At 34.5% G+C, this 22,635-nt stretch overlaps 1 protein-coding gene across 4 annotated transcripts in view; it reads left to right on the top strand.

Moving 5' to 3' along the window:
• Imp (IGF-II mRNA-binding protein) overlaps window positions 1-22,635 on the top strand; it is a 327,619-nt gene that overhangs the window by 187,663 nt on the left and 117,321 nt on the right. Inside the window, exon 1 of one of the 4 annotated variants that reach the window (XM_081737328.1) lies at window positions 7,732-8,165. The exons of the other annotated variants lie outside the window; for them this stretch is intronic. Within the exon in view, the coding sequence (XP_081593454.1) occupies window positions 8,128-8,165 (38 nt within the window). The 5' untranslated portion in view covers window positions 7,732-8,127. Of the gene's footprint in view, window positions 1-7,731; window positions 8,166-22,635 lie in introns of those variants that run through there. 4 annotated transcript variants of the gene reach the window in all.

The raw sequence follows: 22,635 nt of genomic DNA, 5'->3' as shown, positions 1-22,635 counted from the left end.
AGCCCGAAATAAGCCCAAATTACAGAAACTTAATAATTAACGCAAGATTGTATTTTTCTTTAGAGTAACTAGAGGTTTAATTTCAATTGTGCTTTAAAAGTTCTCCAGAAAGAACGGTCCAATAAATATCGTTTTATAGTATATTTACAAAGTTAGGCCCGAAGTGATACCATATATGCTTTGTAGACCCAGGGCCGGCCCGAGCCCGTGCAGACCTCTAAACTGAGATGACCATCTCGCTAAAGAAATATTCACTTGTATTTTCATTTGGAGGAGTTATGGATCTTTGAACGAAGAGGGAGTAACAGAGTTTGAGTGCATGAAAGTGTGCCAGCGAGTGTGAAGGACGGAGAACAATAATGTAGAGATGTAAATATAACGGACCTTGTAACGAGGTTTTCATTCACGCAGTTGAGCACGAGTGAAACTTCTTGGAAGCGAATGATGGAAAGTGTTTGATACCACGACTGGGAAGAAGGCTCTACTCTTCTTCTTCACTGGCGTAGTCGTTTCTTAGATCGAGCAGTTTTACCTAGAATCTTCGAGGTTTCAAGAAGCCACCGTTTTTCCACTTGACGATTAACCCCATGGCGACCTGCTGGCGGCAAGAAGTTTCTGGAAGTCGCATCACGCCATTTGGTATTTTTTCATTGTTGCCAGTTCATTCAAACTACTGGGGGGGGGGGCAATACGCTTGCAGGGTTAGTCACTGGACGGATAGGCCTGTAATACAATGAGCGACATCATCATAAGTTTTTCAAGGAATTACGAAGCATATGTTCTGTATCAAAGAGCAATTTGAAAACAGAAAAGAAATCGGAGAATACGAGCTTATCGTAGTTCTGTACTCCGAAAGCACTGCATCCACGTTGATTGTGGAAGATTGTTGTCAAAGTTTGAATTAGTAAGTCATTAGGAGTCATGTTGATTACACACTGTAAGATGCTTTAGTAAATATACAAGGAATTGCTTGTAAATGTATTCGTCAGAACATCCTTGTTAAAATACTAACTTAATGTAACACAGATTGATATTAATGAATATAAGAATGTTAGGGTGGGAATTAAGAAAATCAAATTTTTGAAACATGAAATAACGACCTTACCACTAAGTAAAAGGTTCCCACGTTTGTGTAAATTTCTAATTGCGTTTTATATATTAAGTTGAGAACGGCGAATTCAATGAAACCTTTTTAAAACGTGCACATTCGTGGGATACCTGGAAAAGTTACCTCAAATATGAGAATTAAATGAGATAAATATCGTAACTTAAAAATGTTTAACACGTTGGCCGCCATGTGCATAATTCTGATGCACAAATAGTGGGGTACAAAATACCCCGAAATATGGCTTGGCGGCTTCCATTGATTCAACATTTCAAACATGGGAGTCGATTAGGGGGAGGGGCAGTTGCCCCCCACTTTCTTGAAGTAACCCATTAATGTATATAGTTTCATTCGGAAATGTAAAGTTGTTGTATGTATTACTAGTTCAGAGGAAAAAAATGATACCCTATAATATTTGTCGTTGCGTGAATACGTATTGGTTGTCTTCCCGTGTTGTTAAGAAAGCTACAGGAATTGCGTTAAATTGTCACGGAAAATAACCCAAAAATTAACCTTTGGAGCACAATAATTCTAGCATACTTTCACTTCTTCTTACAAGGGCTCAGTATGTTATTCAGCCTTTTTGAAACTAATTGAGAGAACATTTCGCAAAGAAAGAAAAAAAAAATCTTTTACAAGTTATTCTTTAATTGCACAAAAATGGACAATTCCTAAAATGTCTTCTCTTCTTTCTAATAGTAAGGAATATTTATTAAAAAGAAAGTAATAAGGTACAACTTCTGCCTTTTCCATTGTTTTGCAGTGTAATAGGCTATACGAGTGAAGTGGTGTGTTTAGGGGTGTACGAATGTATATACAATCAAATTTAGTGAATTCAATCATAATTCTAGGTGTTGGGATTATTTTGTATAACTGGAGTGTGGAGTGATTCAAAGTATTCTGTTTTAATGTGTTCCAAGAAAGTGAAAACTGCACCTAACGGAAACTAACATGTTTCAGGAAGCTGCAAAAGTAAATATTTCTTTAAATGTCGTGTCATATGCTTGTAGTATTAACTGTCTCTTTTTCTAAGAGTAACATTCATTTAATAGCATGTGTGGAATTAAAAATTAAGTTGTTCATTAATCCCTAGTTTCAATATGACTTCTGCAAAACAAATCTTATTCATTACTACGAGTAGTATCCTTTCTCTGTATTTGTTTTGTAAATTTTAGTATTAAATAATCTGATCACACAATCTTCCAGATAATAGTATTTTAAGATGTTCATGATCAAGGAATCAAATTTCTTCTTAAACCTTCGTTGTTTAAGAATACAAAGGACTAGTACCTACTTCCTTTTGGTCTTGTCAAGGTACTTAATAAAATACGAAATACAATATACGGTATCTTAACCAAAAAAGATAGTATCCTATTAGTTGTAGAACCTTTCCTCAAAGTGTTAGAAACAACTAGAAAAACTAAGATTGATATACAAATATTCAGATCGTGTCTTTCCCCCACACTTTTAACGACAAAATCGCCGCCACTGATCTCAAATTAGTATAAAAAACTCAATTTGACATTTATCCAAGCGTTGTTCTGCTGGTGGCATATCGTTAGTTGTTTGAGGGTGTTTTTGCCCCCTTTTTGCTCAGTACCAAGCAATAGGCCTAATTGGAGAGCCTGTAAGAGAGAACGCATCACGTTTCTATAAATGCGTTACATTTTGGGGAAATCCTATTTAAAAATAGAAAAAAAAAAAGACACTAGGTTTACCCGCTCCTTTCTTTCAAATTTCAACTACATATCATAATGGTGATTTACAACAACAAAACTTGGCTTGCTATGTGAGAATTTGATAATTTTTAAATCGAATTTTATGGTTGATTTTCAAGATGGAGTAAGTTAACTTGTTATTGTTGACAGCAATTCCAAGTCTAAACAATGTAGATTAGGATGACTAAAGGAAACTTACGGTATTACATGAAACAAAAATTAAAACTAAATTTGTCGTGTAAAATTTTCTTATCCACGTTACGGATATGTTCAGACTGTGAGCTTGAGGTGGATTTTATCACATTGTTCTGGCCGGATTTCATTACAGTAAGCATATTTTCTTAATCTCGAAGAAAGTACACGCAAAAGTTTAATTACAATTTATTAATATTATTATTCCGAAAGATATCGTGGAATGGTCAGAGGAGAAAGTGCTTGTTTCAATAATGAGCGATATTTTAATATGGACATATTTCTCGTATTTGTTTGATTGTAATTTTGCTATAAGTTACGCTGTAATTTGACGAAAAAAAAAAGTGTGGATTTTATTCCTTCTATACCAAGGAACATATTCTTACAAATCATCTGCGGTCCAATATCACATTCACAAAAGCTCTCCATTGACTTGTGTCCTTAGCCAACTAGATCTAGTTTCTACTTCGTATTTCTATTTCTGCGAGATCCATCTTAATTTCCTCCCATCTGCGCCTAGGTCTTCGTAATGATCTTTCTCCGATAGAAGCTGTCTGCTTTCTTCCAGCTACATGATCTGCCTGCCTGAGCCTCCTAGATAGGTAAGTAAACGGCACCATCCTCCATTCCAGTTTCTTTTGGGTCCGAATAAATCGGCCCTGGATTTCATTAAAAAGAAAAACTGCTTCTTCGCCCATACCATACAACACAACATGCATAATTATCGTTTTATATATATGTTTCATGTATATATGTATGTAAAGAAATTTGTAATAATCTGGTTGAGGAAATTCAACAATTTGCGCCTGTATTATGGTATGGTTTCACCCCCCTCCAAAATCAGTCAATTGGAAGTACATTCTCCATGCCATATAATATGGAACTGAATTCAGACATTTGGAATAAACTTCCATGTCGTAACACTTGAGACTACTGGAAGTAAAATCAATGTTTGAAAGTCGTCTGCAGTAGTTCATCACTGTCAAAATGCTTACAGACAGGAAAATCACTCAGCAATAATCTGACCTATACAGTGGTTGACAACCTTTCCACAGCCGTTGCACTGAGATGTGTTCGGCCACTCACTGTATAGCGCGGATCTTGCTCCGAACGGTTTTAATGTTTCCTTTGTCATTCTGCCCTTATGATGGTATTGAATCTCAGACGATATCCGAAAATGAAACTACGGTTTCATGGTAAGTTTGTGATGACTTCGCCATAGATATACTAGAAGAAAATGAAACATTTCCGTCCGATGCGAACTAACACATATTCTGATCTCTGCAATTATTTTAAAAGAACGTCAAAATGAACTCGGATTTTCTAATATCAGGAAAGTGATCGAAAATTATTTTCGACTCTCAACCAAAAATTTAATATCAAAATATAACAGATGCAGTACAAGGTTTGTTGATAAAACAAATATGTAATGCAAATTAGTGTTAACGTCACAGCGTAAAGAAGAAAGAGAAAAATAAAAAAAAAAAAATGAACGATCATTTTTAGGATCTTGGAGGCTTAATGCTCGTTCTTCTTGAAATGCGTTTTCAAGGATACAGAAGAAGATATTTTATAGAACTAATTTTCAGATTGAATCATGGCGATCAGCTTGTGTGTTTTGTTCTAATTTTTTTTCTGCATTTCAGTGAGTACTTTCAGATCTAAAAATATTCCATGAAACATTTCACAAAGATGATCTCGAGCTTCCAAGTTCATATATTTTCAGGTGTTGGGTATACATCTTAATATGGTACTTGTTATACTTACTATACGTGGCTTACTCAAAAGGAGGGTTAAATTCCGGAACCCTCGTTGCCTAAGCTCTGGTGAAGGGGTAATGCTATCGACACTACTCCCCCCCCTAATTTGTTTTCATTCAGTCTTCCAGCAGTGTTAATAGGATAAGAGTACAATGTGCGAACACAACCATGTATTGAATCAGAAATGACAGTAAGATTAGTGGTGACTTCTGTCCTTAGCCAGCTGGTCCAGTTTCTACTTTATATTCCTACTGCTGCGAGATCCATCTTAATATCCTCCCATCTGCGCCGAGGTCTTCCTAGTGGACGTTTTCCGATTGGATTTCAAATCAAAACATTGAAAGCGTTCCTGTCTTCCACTCTCCCTACATGACCTGCCCACCTGAGCCTCCTAGACTTCATGACCCTAACATAGTGTGGTAAACAATATAAATTGTGCAGTTCTTCGTCATGAAGTTCCGCCATTCCCCATTCTCGTTCCTCTTGCGTCCGAATATTCGTCTTAAGATTTTCTCAGATACATTCGATCTGCGTAAGCGACCATGTTTCGCATCCATACAGCACAACAGGCAGGATTGTAGTTTTATATATTTTAAGCTTCAAATTCCTGGATAGAATTCGCGACGATAAGAAATTTTAAACTGAATAATAACACGCATTCCCTGCTTAGAGTCGACATTTAATTTTTTTGTGTGTTGAAATTACATATTTAGTGACAAAAATAGTATGTGTTGGATATAATTTAAATATAAAACGAAAATAATCATGCAGTTTCAAGTGAAAAATACAAATAGAAAAATAGTACATCGCCTGTTTTTAATTTTTTTTTTTTTTTTTTTAAGTTAAGATGATGTTCTCAAAAGCAAAGGATTTACAAAAATGCTGCACATATAATTAATTAAACAGTAAAATTATGTTCAATTGGAAATACTGATTGTAATAAATTAAGCTTTGGTTTTCAGTATGCAGTATTTTGAAAAAAAAGAAAAGTGAAAATAATTACAGTGGTGTTCTATAGTTCGATGTTAAAAAATTGATTCGGAGTTCGAATGATGCACATAAAATTGCAGCGTTGATTACGATTTAACCTTTTAGAATGAAAACTTAACAAAAACAAAAAAGTAGCAATGGTACATTAATTTATTGTACTAGTCACAACTGTATGAGTTTAGGACAGGATACACTATTGTGAGAAATATCACCTTCATAAGATAAAGAAGTATTACCTTATTCGAGAGTTATTTTAAAATACCCAGAATAGTCGGCAGCATGTATTGAAAGCATTCTCCGCAAATGAAACTTGACTAAACCAACACTACCTCTACACCAGCTAAGAAGCAGAGATGAGTCTCTTAACAACAAGAGGGTAATATTTGTTTATGTGGTTGTTCATACAGGTATTTTTCTAAAATCAGGTTTTCTTTTTTGGTATAATTAAAACAGTTGTTCAGTAGTAAAATTGAAAATGTTCTTTGATATTACTGTAAATAAAATTTGGAATTTCTTTTTACTTAAACGTTTCAGGTTGAGAAACAGACTACCTTCATTTTGCATTATTTCTCTTGTAAATTTTGAGTCGGGCTGCTAACATTTCAAAAGTTAGAATGGATTACTAGAATGAATTATGTACGAACTTCAATGCCCCACTTTTTCGTACACTGTTGAGCAAAAGTCGCATAGAATCATTGTGTTGTGATAGGAAAACGTCAATCAGCAGACAGAGCATTTCATGATAATGGTACAAGGAAGAATATTTCTATCCGCAACGAGTATATTTTTGTGTGTGGCTGATATTTTACAATTAGCTGATACAGTTTTTTTTTTTTTCCACGAAATTATTTCCATTAGTGATGAGAAAAGTGTAGAGTAGGGGTCGCATTTCTCATGTTCCATTATTAAATATTCCTGGAACTCCCGCGTCGGAGGTGTTTTGAAATACTAATCGAGGATAGTAGTTTGAAACACAAAAATCAAATAATCATCCATTTAAGATCTCATTAGGTCTTCTCTCTTCGTGACATTTCAAGTGTTTTTTCTTCTCTTTTTAATCATTACAACCTACGATATTCTGTGGTTATTCTTAAAATAGTTAATATTGCAATATTTTAAGAAAGAAATATTTAGTTGAAAAATTAAATGAAATGGAAATCATTGACTTTTACGTGACACGATTATGCCGGCTAGGCTAAAGACGACGGCGATGAGAAATAAATGAAATAGTGGAATGAAGAAAGTAGGAGAAAACTGGAGAACTCCGAGAAAACCCATGCACATGGTGTTTGTCCGCCAGGAAGCTCACTAGGCGCGAGCTGGTGAGATTGTCCTTCATGGGCGTCATTTGTTGCTTCTGAGTTTGAGGAACACATACTTTTTAATAAATTGTATACTGATATACTAATAAAAACATGTAACTCTTATGTCGGTGGACAGTCTTGCCTTATCCCCCTCCCCCATGAGAATATGAAATGGTATTACTGAGTCTTATTTTCATGAAATATATATTTTTGAAATGCTTAATAGCATTTACAGTGTTATTGGGAAATCGAGAAGCCAAACCAAACCATGTGGGGTGTTTTCGAATTCTCTAATAAGATCTGAACAACTACCTTAACACTTCTTCAGTATAGAGAAGCTGAGAATTTTAAATAATGAAACAAGTCACCCGTTTCAGAATTGTCTTCCATTTTGTTTTTGATAATTTTTTCCGATATATTTTCCCTGCTCTGAAACGTGGAGCCAAGCCTTTCGCCGCAGCGCGTAAAGTAAACGCATGGCCGCCATCGTTTTTTAGTCCGAGATCAAAAGTTGTTCATGTCTCCGTGGAGTGAGTAGAATAATTATTCAGTGCTTAGAAGTCCCGCCGCAAGATGGCAGGATCTGTCGGGTTGAGTTGACTGTTCCGGGGAGCGGGCAGTGGAACAGCCGTGGCTGGCAAGCGGTTTTCTCAGTGCAGTCGCTTGTTGCTGTAGCGCATTGGAGGGGATAAGGTTGTGTAGTGTTAGTGGAACTCTCTCCAATTATTCGTTCTAGTCTCTTAAAAAAACAAGTTTTATTGATGCAGGACTGTTGTTGAAAATTGTTTTCACCAGTGTGACACATTAATAGTTAGTGAAAGTGTTCTCTCACACATCTGAATGGTAATGTGGAAATGATTCAATTATATAGTCTGGGATAATGAAGTGATACAATTTATTGCGTTGTGACTGGTGCGTCGAAGTTTTGTAGTGATTTTTTTTTTTCTTGCTCTGAACTTTTTGATTTTGTGTTTTGTGGGTGTAAAGTGTGTGTATTCTGTCACACAGGAAAGTTGAGTGCAGTGGTTTTTCTTTGAAGACAAATTTGCCAACAAATAATGACCATGTCCCCAGAAGTAGAGGAAGAGGTTCCAAGGTGAGCATTGAGGAAGACATCATATTGATAGCTTCTCTAGCACCTAAAGAACTCTTTTTCGTACGGAAATGTAAACATTAATATCTTCATTAGTAGTATAGTATTACAATCAGCGCGAATTATTGTATTCTTTGTCGTTTGGAGTGAGTAATTGAGTTGTTCTCTTTCAGATTTTCTGGAAATGCCTTGCTATTCCACCACCAATCTTGATTATAACAATTATGAAGTTATATTTTGTTTAAAAAAAAAAAAAAGTTTCTCTTGTTTCAGCCTTAGTTTAGTCAGTCGTGATGTTCTATAGTGATCAACGGTCAATTTCCAATATCATCCACCATTAATATCCGCCCCGTGTACTTTGAAGCTTAATTTCGGACTTGTAGGAAGGCATGTAGTCATTTCAAGAGTTTTCTATGGAGAATATCCACGTTTATATGTATTACACTCGTATTAAAGAAAGAAAGAAAGAAAAACTGATTAGTCTAAATCGAGTTTCTAAACTCTCCCCCTTCCAGAAAAGTATTTACGGTTCCATAATGCAGATTACTATAGATTTTTTTTTTTTTTTTTTTTTTTTTAATCATGAGATTAAGAAAGAATCCAGTCTACACAATCATGTCCGTGAGTCATGAAGCAATGTGTAGGAGAAACAGCAACGTGTTTGTAAGGAAGAATGTGCCTCTTCATAATTTGGCGGATAGAATTATATTTTCTAAGAGTGGGCAGTAAGCGTCTTTTCTTTCGTGTAATTGCCTTTTTCTTTCTTCTTTCTTTCTGTACAATGTTCTCAAGGTCGTTGTTTTTCGTCTTGCAATGAAAGAAATCAAGCAACAAGTTGAAGTCTTTTCTTTCTGAGTCGTCATTGGTGGATTGTGTGAAGAGTGTGGACTCTTCCTGGCTTTTCTTCCGTTCACGCTTCACGTCGTGAATTGCGTAACTGGTTTAGGATTTCAATGTAATGAGTGAGGGTGAAGAAGATTGGCCGATTGAAAAGAAAGAGAATGCACTTTCAAGGACTTGTCGATTGCTCTTCGGATTGGTTATCTCCTTTTTCCTCTTGGCTGAAGGAATCGGAGAACAAACAATAAAGCGAAACAAGATATTAATTCCTCGACATTCCCTCCTCCCCCTGTCCATATACCAAATAGTCTTGTACTTTTTGAAGTATTTGCAGGCAAATTTAATATCCGGATTTGAAATTCTCTCTTCCGAAATCTTAAATACTTCCGAGACATTCATTTTGTTTGAGAATCTTAAATGTGGACAACTGTTGGGGAATCGTCAATTTTCTATACATGTACAAAAGACCCAATTTTCAAATTTAAAACCTCTAGACTTTGCGACATTAATATTTTTTCTGTACATTTTACGAAATCTTTTGAACGTTCCATTTCCTTCCTATCAGAAAGGGGGACGAATATCGAAAGCTTGATCATCAAAATCTTTGTTTTTGGCTGGCTGTTTAGTTTTTTTATTTAGTGGAAAGTATCTTTTATGCATCATCAGAATTTCGAGTTATTTGGAGGACTTTCGGAAAACAGTGTATTTCAGATGACACTCTGAGGTGGTGATCAATTTTACATCGTATGAATTCCATTTGAGCGCGAAGGTTTATCGGCGCAGATAAAAGCTCTCGAATGAATCATATCCTGTGCAGTTAGTCTAGTCTGGTTTATTTATTTATTTATTTATTTATTTATTTATTTATTTATTTATTCGATCATGTATTTTTGTACATTCTATCTTGATCTGCCATAAATAATTCGACACAGATTTTGTGAATGAGTTCGATTCAAGCTAACCCGATAGTCACTTCTTTGTCATTGGTAGAGACCTGTCAGGAAAAGAAATTTTGGAAGAATGTTTGCTGAAAATTAAATCTATTTGGATCGTAAAAGAAGACTGGTTCTATAACTTAAGCAGCTTCCACTTACCATTTTTTTTTTATTTGGGTTAGATTTTGGTAAATGATCTACAGGTCATGTTTTTGTGTTCCAAAATTATTGTAACCTGTATAATTCATTGTTGTATTGAATGGAAACCAATATTGGATGTAATGTAATAAAATTTGTCCTCTATTCTGGAAAAGGGATAAAATGAGAATATATTGCATTCAGTAGAAACAGCTTTTTGTCAAACCTTGGTTCAATTGAAGAGATCAGACGAGGTATGTGCTGCTGTTGTAGTAATTTGAAACTATCGTTAATAATAATTATAGCTACTGAGTTTGCTTTTGAGTATTATGGAGATGGAATAAGTCCTGTAAAGTCTGGCATCGTTACAGTTGCCACTAATGCAGCTCATGGCACTTTATCATTTTAGCATCATCAAGTAAAACTTCCATTCTCTTGGGTAGAGTTTAACGTATTTAAGTACGAATTTGAAATTACATAAATAAATTTTAGCATCGAAATTAATTATTAAATTTATAGCATGACTCTCCTGTTTACAGTAGAGCTCTTATTTAATTAAAGGTAATGGATTCTTTTGTTCGAGTACGCAGAAACAAAGTGCTTGAATTAAAAGCAGTGGCATAGTGTGTGCATCCTGCACTTATTTCCCATGCGAAAAGGGCTCTACCGTAATTTGAAATCTAAATTTTGTTATCCAATGTTACTCGGTGACCTAAAAGTATTGTGGAATTCCGCGATTACTTTTTAAATTCACCTGCTCCTTCCTCACCTGTTGTGTAAAATACTTTTCTGGGAGCTTTCTCTATAACGTTCAGTCTTAACCCTCACACTCGAGCATGCAATCATGCTGCTCAGTATTCGGTATTACACTGAAATTGTGTATGTATGTGTGTGTGTGTGGCGTTGTAACACGTGATTTCCAGCGTTGATTTTTTTTAAATGTATTTTAAAATTATATAAAGATGGGTTATTGTAGTGTCATTGCCATATAGCTCTGTGGATATTAAAAAAAAAAGTTCCTTTTTTCATAAATTGTGCAGGGGAATGTATCCACTGTTAGGGAAAGAAGGAAGCGAGCAAAGCCCCCCCCCGAAAAAAATCCCTACGTTTCCTGTTTTTCAAAATATTGGGTATTGAGAAACCAAAACAATGTTGTGTTCTAGTACTTTGAAAATGATGGAAAATAATGTAGTGAAATCATTGTGATTGTTGTGTTTACTATTCTTAAAAAAAAAAAAAAAAAAAAAAAAAAAACAATTAGGACGTCACACACTGAAGGAGGATTGTGCAACAGTAATCAGCTTTTCGTAAACCACACTACCAAATATTATTTTGAAGGCACTCGACAAACGGAGTCTTTGTAGTTTAAGGAACAAGGAGAAAAACGGAGAATCAGAAAGTTCCCCCCCCCCTTCCCTGAATTATATTTCGATTGGAGTAACTTGATATCTTCTGCAGTAGTTGGTTAGCTTTTATATATTTTCTTGGGATAAGGGGGATGCATTAGAAATGTGTACTGCCCACTTAGCCAAACCCACGGAAGGAATTAACACACAGGGTCTAGTTTTGTCAAAGGCAGGAAGTTAGCAGGTATTATTATTCTTTTAGTTTTGCTTCGAAAAGTACAGTTCCCTTTCCGAAGATATACTTAACATACAGAAGAATTTGGCTATATCTTTTGGCTATTATGATTACATATTTTTAAAATAGATCAGTTTATTAACTATGTAATGTCGGAAACCATAATTCTGTTGTCGAGGTTGAAGCTTGAAGTATTATTTCAAGACTTCGTATTGACAACCAACCACTTCACACTGGCTCACGTGGGTTTGTTAGCGTTGATATGCATATGACGAATATGTGGAATTGTTTTTTTTTCCCTCCCTGCTGTTAGAAGTTTTGAGAACTGGTCGAATGTTCATGCTCTTATAACCATGGTGCGAAATCATAATAGTCGAAATGTTTGTAAGGGTGAACAGTTCGATGTAGAGTTCACGTCTTACGAACACTCATAATTACTAAGGTATATAAAACTAACCAAAATGCCCGTTTCCTATACGGAAGTACTTAAGCCCCCCTTCCCCCGCAAGATCCGCATTTCTCAGTGAAATGAAGGAAACAGCTAGTCAAGTGTTGTTGAAAAATAGATTTCGGACGGCGCAGCCGTTATTATTCTTTGTTAAAAATCTACATCCCTTTCTTCCCTTAGAATAAACATTTAAAAAAATGAAATAATACCTACTCAATAATCATAATGTTCAAAATTTCATTGTAATAGGCATATTTTAATACAAATGAGAAACGAAAATTAAAAAGCAGTCCCCCCAATAGAAGCGAAAGTTTCGAGAACTCGATCACGTGACATCTTACTTTGAATGAGTTTATAAATAAATACATTTATCTTCCTAATATGAGAGGCTCATGAAATACCATATTTCTAGGTTTTATTTTTGACGCATCTGTCCGTTAGGATAAGCATTTTAATGAAAATGACTTCATCAAAACCTAGTTTAAACTAGGGATGGGCAAAACAGATTTCTAGAAAAATCGAAATCCGCAAAATTGACGTTTCGGTTTTCTACAAAACCGGTTCGGTTTTCGCCGAACTGATTTCGGTGAAAACTTTTGGAAAACACAGAACTGGTTCTGTGGAAACGGAATCGGTTTCTGGAGATCAACAAAATCACAATTCTTGTCAGAAATAGAACAAATTTTGGAAAAAACCGGAACCGATTTCGGTTTTCTAAAATCCGAAAAACAGGTTTTTGTGCCCTACACTAGTTTAAACCAAGTGTTAAGTATAATCAAAAAATAAGTATTTCAACGGTTTTCTTTACCTAATTACGAGAAGTCATTTTTATATGCAGAGAAAAAAGAAAGTTGACAAATTGTACCCTAAGCGGAATTTCTAAATAACTTTCCGCACTGGTCTAGTAGCAAGCGCGAGTGGCTGTGGTGCATGTGGTCCTGGGTTTGATCCCCGGTAGGGGAGAGTACAAATTTTAATTTCAGTCCTTCACTTTAATTAATTATCCGTCTCCTTTAGCTTAAAGGACATAATCGTGGCATGTTACATTAAAAATAAAAGTTTATAAGGCGAAGCAACGCAGAACAAACTAGGTTTAATTATAATACTGAGTTTCGAATTTGATGGAAATCTCTCTCTCTTCCTTTTCTGGTGTGCGTGTGTGTGCGCGCGCTTATCTGAGGATGAATGTTACTCATCAAATGTAGACTTTTTTTTTCTTCAATTGAATTCAAAGGTTCGCTGTTTGTACTTGAATTCGTGCACATAGATTGCATTTTCATACCCATTAAGCGGCGTTATCTTTTCATGTCAATTTCTTACTTCTTTCGTCTATAGTGGAATGATAAATTTTAGTTTAGACCCATCGTGTTTTAATAATTTTCAAATACAGCATCTATTAGCAAAATGATACGTAATGGATTGAAAACAATCCTTGCATTTTTAATACGAAGACGAAATACTATGATCATTTCGAATAGTTTTGCTTTTGGAAAACTATTCGGATATATTGTTATTTAAAATAAATAATAAATAAATAAATAAATAAATAAATAATAAGAAAAACTGAGACATTGTTTTTAATAGTTAGGTGTTGGACCTCCAGTTCAGGTTAGTTTTTAATAATAACTATTAAGACTCGAACAATTAATTAATTCTTCTTTTAACTAACCAGGCGCAAAAATTCTCACGAATCTGGTGTGGTAATATAATTCGCACTGAAAGATATCTTTTGCCCTGTGTCAGTTTTGACAGACGTGTATATCAGAATGTGTTAAAATATTACTATATCCAGTTTTTACTCGATTCAAACAAAACAAAGAAATGTTTATTAACACATAGTAACCGAAGTACGTATTCTTCGCACGGATGGAATAGTTCATGAAAAATATTTTAACTTCTTTCCTATCTTACCATATTCATTTTAATCAAATTTTAATTACGGTTTAAAACGTCATCTGTCAAACAGATAGATAATTCTCAGACACATTCTTTGTTAGAGTATCAGAGATACATTTTGAATATGTCTGATGAAGGCAAAGATACGTTGCCGAAACTTTAACAATATTATTTATTAAATAGTTTACGGTTTGGGCAGACTTTATCTTTCATTTTATACAAGAAGTTTCAAAGCTAGAGTGAATGGTATTCACATTAATTTAAAAAATAGAGTAATGTCAAACTACTTTAAAAAAATCTTTATTCCAATTATTAATGCTAGGGAAAAAAAGTAATGCTAAAATAATTAAAAAGAGAACAAGTTGCTTCTTTCAAAATAAAAAGTCAGTTATTTAAAAAAAAATATCAGATTACAGACAAGGTAAAAGTATCTTTTATGTGTTCCATATATACTAAAAATACATATTTAACAAACTCCATGTAAACACAATACAATAACAAACTTTGTTCTTATTCAAAATGTTAATTAAGTAGTCAAAAAGATTTATTTACCAAATATACAAATTCTACATAATAATTATACTACATTGTTCCTACTGGTTAGGAAAATCAGGGAAAACTCAGGGAAAATGCTACAGGTCGAGGAAGTTCAGAAAAAAAGACAAAATCAGGGAAAGTCAGGGAAATTTTATGAAATTGTTTTTCTAACATTAATTGTATACCAATTTCAGCTTAGTCAGTTATTATAATATATGTTGTTCATATTTTTAATTGAAGGTAAGTGGAATGTACGTATGAGCAATTGATTGCTGTTTGTCTCTATAGAATAAATGTTTTCATATATAAATATTTATTATTTATTCTTATTTACATGACAACGTCATTCGACACCTGTCATGAAAGTCAGGGAATTTCCTGCCAGAGATCAGGGAAATAGATTTCTCCAGATCAGTAGGAACCCTGTACTAGTTATCATATAAAGAAAAAAAAGAATGTGAACAACATTTCCGCAATATGCTCCAATGTGAACTATAGTCATAATCCAAGTTGGCCCATTGCTAGTACCAAGTGTATATAAACTTTAATGTTTACATTATGGTAAATATTGCAACGCGCCCGCCTCCTTTAGCCTAACCGGCATATACGTGGGACGTAAAACTAAAAAAAAAAAAATACTGCAATGCACTACGTAATCGCCAAATCAATTCCAAACTTAAATACAAATTCAATTGTCAAGTAATTCATTAGAATAAAATTAAGTATAAAGCACCGAGTCGGTTTATTGTTAACAAATTTCAACGCATTAGTCTAGCAATTCAGCGAGGTAATGCAGTTAGCATTTTAAGTTCCTTCCCTTCTTCTAAAATGGAAGAAATTTGTATTTGAAATGAACCAGAAATTATGAACATTTTGGACTGAAAATTTTGTAAATATTTAAGTTTTGTTAGCTCCATGATATTTGTCATGCTACTTCCAAAGATGAGGAAGATGTACTTATTCGCTCTTCTCAATTATGAATAGCCTAGTTTCTAGTATTTGTTATTGTTAGTATTGTTAGAAAGCCAGTAATATGAACCTACAGCATTATAAGGTGAAACATAAAAGGAGTTTACAGTTGTTAACAAATTAACTAACTGTAAAAAATAAAACAGTTCAGTATTGATTTAAATTTTACTAAAACAAATAAACATTTTAGCGTAAAAACATGTACAAAATTACTTGAAATACTGTATAAACAAAAGGAAAAACACTGAAAATGATCTTCCACAGTCAATAATTTTCACAAACGTTTATATTTATTGTATCAATATAATAAAAAACACTTCGAAGACGTCTGTCTCATTAGGGAAAACGGATAAACCATTTGAGACGAATTTTTGAACCCATCATTTGAGCCTCCATGGGTTCCTATCATTTTAACTTTGAAATCTGTATTCTAAAGAGGTAAAGAGTTTAAATTTTTCGGCCGTACGAGGATCCGAAGTTAAGGTTGAAACATGAGGTGCGAGGCCGTAAGCCGAACATATATAGAGGTCTGGGGTCGAAGTCTCCATCTAGCAGAAGGCTAGTTGAGTGTATTAGAAATAGAGGGTCATAGATCAACTGTGTTACCGTGAGTAATGAAATAACAAAATGGAAAGAAAGGAAGCTTGTTTGAGGTAGGTGACTTTCAGTAGCAAATGGTGAAATATTTCTGATCGCACAGTCGTTTGGGTTCCACATTGGAGTGATTCCATTTCAAATCGTCCAGGGTGGTCCACACGACTGTCTCAGATTGTTTATTTATTTATTTATTTTTTTTTTAAAAACTACATCCAAAATTAACAGACACGTATTTTTTCTTTTTGCTAAAAAAAATTTTCTTCGATAGACAGCCTTCCAAAATGGCTGCCTTCCTCTCGGATTGCTCAAAAAACTGAAAAACATGTCAAATTAAAAGTTCTGTTGTACAGAAACGAGTGTACTTAGTAACATAATCGCAATAGCAGCAAGAGTATAAAATTGTATGTTTCGGTGGAGGGCCAAAATTCCTGTATTGGTTCAATAGGAATCGCGCAATTCACTCGCAATGTTGCCAACTTTGAAATTTTTACTAACTTCAAACATTTTTTTCTCTGTCCTCACGAGGAATATCAACCATCTGCTTTTATTATCGAAATCTACTCCATTAGGTCTCTTGAAAATGTAAAGGACTTAAGTTTCTGATTATTACATCCCACGTTATAGTATGATGAAAAGCTGAAAATTTCATTAAGACGCCATGTTTGGACGCCATTTTCTCCAAAAACCCACCTGGGGAAGTACCTAAATATTTAATATCTGTTAACCGTTCATGCGGCTGCAGCCCCTAATATTCGCAAGTAATTGTTGCAATTTTGATTTTTGTACGTGAAATATAAATATTTCCTATGAAAATGAAATGAAATCTTTGAGTTTTACGTTCCACGGTTATGCCGGTTAGGCTAAAGGAGACGGTGATAATGAGAGATGAGTGAAATGGTGGAATGAAGAAAGTGGGAGGAAACGAGAGTACCCCGAGAAAACCCACGAGCACGGTGTTTGTCCACCACAAAGTTCACTTGGCGGGGGCTGGGATCGAACCCGGGACCCCAAAATATTTCCTATGAGCATTTGTGTCATATACACAAGGCGAATTGAAAGGGAGTATAAAAATTTTGGGAGATGAATCCTGACATGAAATCCAGTAGAAAAGTTCCTATAAACATGAGTCGAATTCTGCTTAGTTTTCGAGTTACAGGGTTTCCAACTCGGAACAAAATCGGCTCGCGATACTGGAAAATAAAATATATATTTCGCGTTAAATCAGAAACTGTGTTAAAGTTAAGATAAAGTTAAAAAAAAAAAAAATGATTTGCTTCAGTATCATAGTTTATACGTGCGTTGCAATTCGGTTGGCAGTGTTGCCAACTTGGTAGAATTTTTACTTATTTTCAAATTACACTACGTGTTTTTTTTTATTTGATATTTGGCATTCATTAATAATTGCAAACATCACATGCAGCACAATTTTCCCCACATCACCAGTCTTCGAAAACTTACATGTGTTTCATTACAAGGTTTTATCTCATGCGTTATTGGTAGTTTGCAACATTGAGTGTGAATTTTACTTGTTTACCATTATTAGTAAAACCAAAATGTCAAGCTACGTCTTTTTATTTACATGTTCTGCATAAAAATTGATTTCCACCTTTGGATACATCTGGCAACACTATGTGGTTCCTAGTGTATTTCAATCATTGCTTCCTAGTTTAAAAATATATGCATGAACAAGGCTTCATTTTGGTATAACTATTATTTGTGTATCACTTCAGGTTCAAAAGTTTTACTATCCCCAACTCCGGGTTGCATTGTATATTGGATTGCATTGTAGCTTCATTCAAACTCAACCATCGGTGTAGTTATTGTTTAGTTATACCTGTCTGTAGTCGAATTTCAAAGTTCAGACTTATTCACAAAATCTTCCACAGTGTGTGCTTAAAGTCCAATTCTTTGTTACCACGAACCGTTGATTTTTGTGGGCTTCCGATGACAGTCCCACGCATAAACTGTCCGACCTGTTGATTTCGTTTTGGCAGATGCACTCACTTCTTTAAATTTTCTGTACCATGTCCGAATTAAGTGTCCACTTGGTAGATCTAGTCTGAAACTCAGAGGAAATCGGGGATCTGAGAGCGTAATCTCCAATTAGCCGAAGGTTAATATAAATTATCTAACTGAATCCATTTTAATACTGCTTTCGTCATAATTTTCTGATAATGAATAGCAATATTTTTACTTTAAAATTTTAGAAGTAAATCAAGGTAAACTTGCATATCGGCACGAATTGTAAATTAATATAAGTAATTGATTTCCAGCTATCTGCAGTCAGTATGACGTTAGATCTTTTAATAGTAAGGTGTATTCTAATCAAGAATTAAGGCATTCCCCCCATTTACAGTGTTAACTAGCTGAAATTCTCGTTCTTAGTATGGAAAATATATGAAATATGTCAGGCTTCTTTTCCAGCTCTTGAGGATGCTTATTTAAATCGGAATGAAAAGGTAGAAACCCAGCTTGATCCAGCTGCTATCTATATAAAAATAAGATTTAAAAAAATGGTCGTTATTATTTACATGAAACATGTTATTATCTACCCTTCCTCTCTTATGAACATTTTAAATCTTAGTGTAGAAGTAATGATAAATATTCAGAAACTCAAATTGTGTTGAGAAATTCTTTATAAAGATTCAACTGATACTTTCCCCATTTTATGAATACAAAAATGAAAATATTAGAGAAATGTTCTTCGGAAAGTCGTGATGGAAAGCTGCAAGGTGGCGGAAAAATCCGAACAGCTGGCAACCCTTGTTGTGAATATTATTACTCAATAAACAAATCTACAATATAAATGAAAATGCTACTGACTGTTCTTGATTCGCGTACCTTTACACTAATCTTATTCAATGAAAATAGTACGTGTATTTGCGGTTAGATAGATGTAGGACTTCTCACTCCGAAATGTAATTAATAACACCGAAATGAAACGGGAAATCCAGTTAAGTGTAGTTTTATTTTTGTATCTTCACACGCGTGTCGTAATTTCTTTTTCTTTCTTGGTAGTGTCGACGGCAATTTCTGCATTCCAGACGGTGGTAATATGTAGGGCTACAGACAAATCTACAACAACTGCCTTTCAGGTTATTTTTGGTGACTTGTCTCGATACGAAGTCTGTGAGTTTAGACAGGAAAACAAAAAGATATTGTCGCGACAGGCTGTTTCAGACACAGGTAGTGTCTACACGCGTCTCTTCCGAGACTGTTGGAAAGGGGAAATGTGCTTGGAAAGCCAAAAGAGGATCGGATTGAAAAGCTAGCAATGTGTTTCGGAGGAAGAATCGATCGACAAATTATCGAATTTTAAATGTTTGAATTTTTTTCGCGTTTCTTTTTTTAATAGGTTAGCAAGAACAGTATATTGTGCTGGATCGATATGAATTCAATCAATGTTGACCGAACTTTGATTTGAAGTAGATTTTGACTAGAGCACAAAAAAATCAGGATTTAGGCTTGTAGAAAAAGACCGAAACACGTTAATAAAAAGTTTTCAAAGAAATAAAAAGCAGTACAAACTCAAAACTTGGAGAAAAGTGAAAACAATTTCGATGGAAAAACGAACCGGTTTATGAAGAAAATTCAAATGTCGGTTTTCCATTTTTATAGAAAACTGTTTGTGCAGACCTTTTATCCCCTAAGGCAGCGTTTCCCAACCTTTTTTAACTTGCGGCACACTATGGGTGTAACTTGAATTCTCGCGGCACATTCATAGTTATTATTATTTGTAAATATATATAATATCGTGGTATTTTTTTCTGTATTACTGATCTCCTTCTAACAGAGAAGAAAGCTCAATCACTGGTTCTTCCCCGTGGTAAATCATTATGCTTATTTTTAATTCTAATTTAAAAATAGAAAACAATTGCAATGAAATTTTAGACTCAGGTTTTTAAAACTAAGCTTTCTTTTTCGAAAACTGTATCCAACCTTTCACTAAGAAGAAAGATCACTAAATAACGAACGAACAAACAAATATCTTTTAGTTTTAAATCACAAATGTAGGTAATTTGTATGTATGTTCGCTTTGTCGAAAGGATTGAATGATATTTTGAAATTTCAAGTTACGAAATAGTCTGCAGCAATAAAGAAGCAATAATAGTCGTAACAATAATAACAAATACTGTTTTTAACATTAAAAATGAACAGAAAAGTAACACGATATGAAACTTAAAGTTGTAGATTCATAGTAGAGGTTCATAATAATGTGAAATACAAACATACATTTTTCCTTTGTCTTGCAACTTGATTGCTATAGAATTAATAATTTGTTTCGATTTCCTCGCGGCACACCAGCGGCCCATTCACGGCACACCAGTGTGCCGCGGCACACCGGTTGGGAAACGCTGCCCTAAGGTATCGACCTTCAGAGCTGAGGTTCATGAAACAAAATTGTTAAAATTTTCCTACAATTTCTTATACCTCTTTTGTTTTCTGAGTTTGTATTGTATGAGAAAAGATATTCTAGATGGTTTAAAATATATATGGAAATGTAATCATGAAGTGCACATGATTTTCTAGCATTTATGCTTTTAAATTTATTTGGTTTAAACCGGGGCGCAAAATTTCAAAGTCAGACACACTCGCCAATCCAAAAATGATAGTCGCCAGTCTCTCACATATGAATTATGAGTCAGCACATCCCGGCATTTGGTTAGACAAATAAAGAGATTGCGAAAGTGCATAAAATTTCAAAACCAGACAATGAGATTCAGGATAATCAATTTTGAATTGCACACTTCATATACGTGTTAAGAAAAACTTGTGTAACGCTCTCTTTACATGAAGCACGAGTTGTCGATTGTAGTTTTCACATCAAAGTCCTTAAGTTTAAGGCCATTTATGGAAATTGTCTGCAATTCATGCAGTGACCTACTAAACACTGGTCGCCAGCTCTTTATTTCTATTCACCAGTGGCGACCGGAAATTTTGCACCCTGGTTTAATCCATTTTTCTTTTAAATCCTGGTTTAGACCAAAGTTTAACTACCTTGACTTAATCCAGCTAACATTGGTAACTACTGATTTTAAGGCAATTCTGTGGAACGTTAAATTTACGAAGGTATGTATCCAGCGGATGTCACTGTTAATACAGATTTTTACATATTGATGCGTCAACATAGGGAAGACGGTAATTTGGAAGGTGGATGCCGTTTCCAGATGCTATGAGTCTTGTTTCGGAATTTGAACGGAAAATTAACATGATGAAACTAAAGAATATAGGATGAACATCAAAGTTAAAAGATAAAAAAAACAAAATTGGCGATTGGAACGCAGTCCTATGAACTAGCAGTTTGATGAGAATGGCGGTAATTAATTTTTCGTCTGGTGGCATTAAAGTGACTAGGTTTGTGACTTAATAACTTTTGAACCACCAGGCCAATGTCAATCAAATTTTCAGCATAGATATGTTCGGACCTGGGGTGGTTTTTATCATATCACTTTAACGGTAGAACTTACGGAACAGGAGGGAGGAGGGTAGAAAAAAAGTAAATAGAACTTAATAACTCTTGAACACCCAACCGATCTCCATTACATTTTCAATATAGATGAGGTTCGGGCTTGGGATGATTTTTTTTTTTTTTTTTATCATTTTTGACGGTGCAACATGGGGGAGGGGAAGAGACATTCCTAAATAATCTAAAATGACCAATATTAGCGTCGAATTTATAGTTATCGGGGTCGTTGAGATGAACAGTGACACTTCTGATGCTGTTTATAAATCCAAATCCAGTCCAGCAACGAGGGAGGGGAATGTGCATATATAATAAAATGATCGAACTTATCAATGTCGAATCTATAGTTTTCGGGGTCGCTGTGAAGAACAGTGACACTTTCGATGCCGTTTAAATCTAAATTGTCACGCCATATGGGTGATAAGGAGGAGAGAGAAATATAAAAATCATCGTAAAATAATCGGTATCAGAGAGCGTATAAGTAATAGTAAAAAGGGACTGACTAAGGGAACATATTACTATTTTATTTTTCTAAATTTAACCTAGCGAAGCGGGTAGTTGATGCTAGTAAATAAATAATAAATTGTCGTTCATTTGTTAGTTTCCTTCTGTCTATACTGTTCAAAAATATTGTAGTAAGCGTCTGATTCTTAAATTAGGGTAATTGTTTCCTTATTGAAGGATTGTTTTGAGCAAACACATGTGCAGAATTTTGTTTCGTTATTTAGGTTTTAAATTACTTTAATGATAAGAGCATAAGAGATTATTATAAGGATGTATCACATGATCCTCCTATTAAGGTCCTACTGAGAAACGCCAGGGTATTTTGATTCGATGATCCCTCTTAGCAAAATATGGCACACAGCAAAGCAGTCATTTGTTTTAAATATGCAGGAAATCTCTCTCTCTCTCTTTTTTTTTTTTTTAAAGCACCTGCGACAGAATTACATGAAGTAAATAATCCAAGATTGGTTTATGGTCATATTATAAACGATTATAGTTAATACGCTTTGCAAATCTGGGATTGTGAAAGCTAGTAGGCGTGAACTTGCAGAACGTGGGAGAGAC

This window comes from Thermobia domestica, chromosome 13 (assembly GCF_964235325.1).
Source record: "Thermobia domestica chromosome 13, izTheDome1.hap1.1, whole genome shotgun sequence".
NCBI lineage: Eukaryota > Metazoa > Arthropoda > Insecta > Zygentoma > Lepismatidae > Thermobia > Thermobia domestica.
This window is presented reverse-complemented; position numbering and strand designations above follow the sequence as displayed.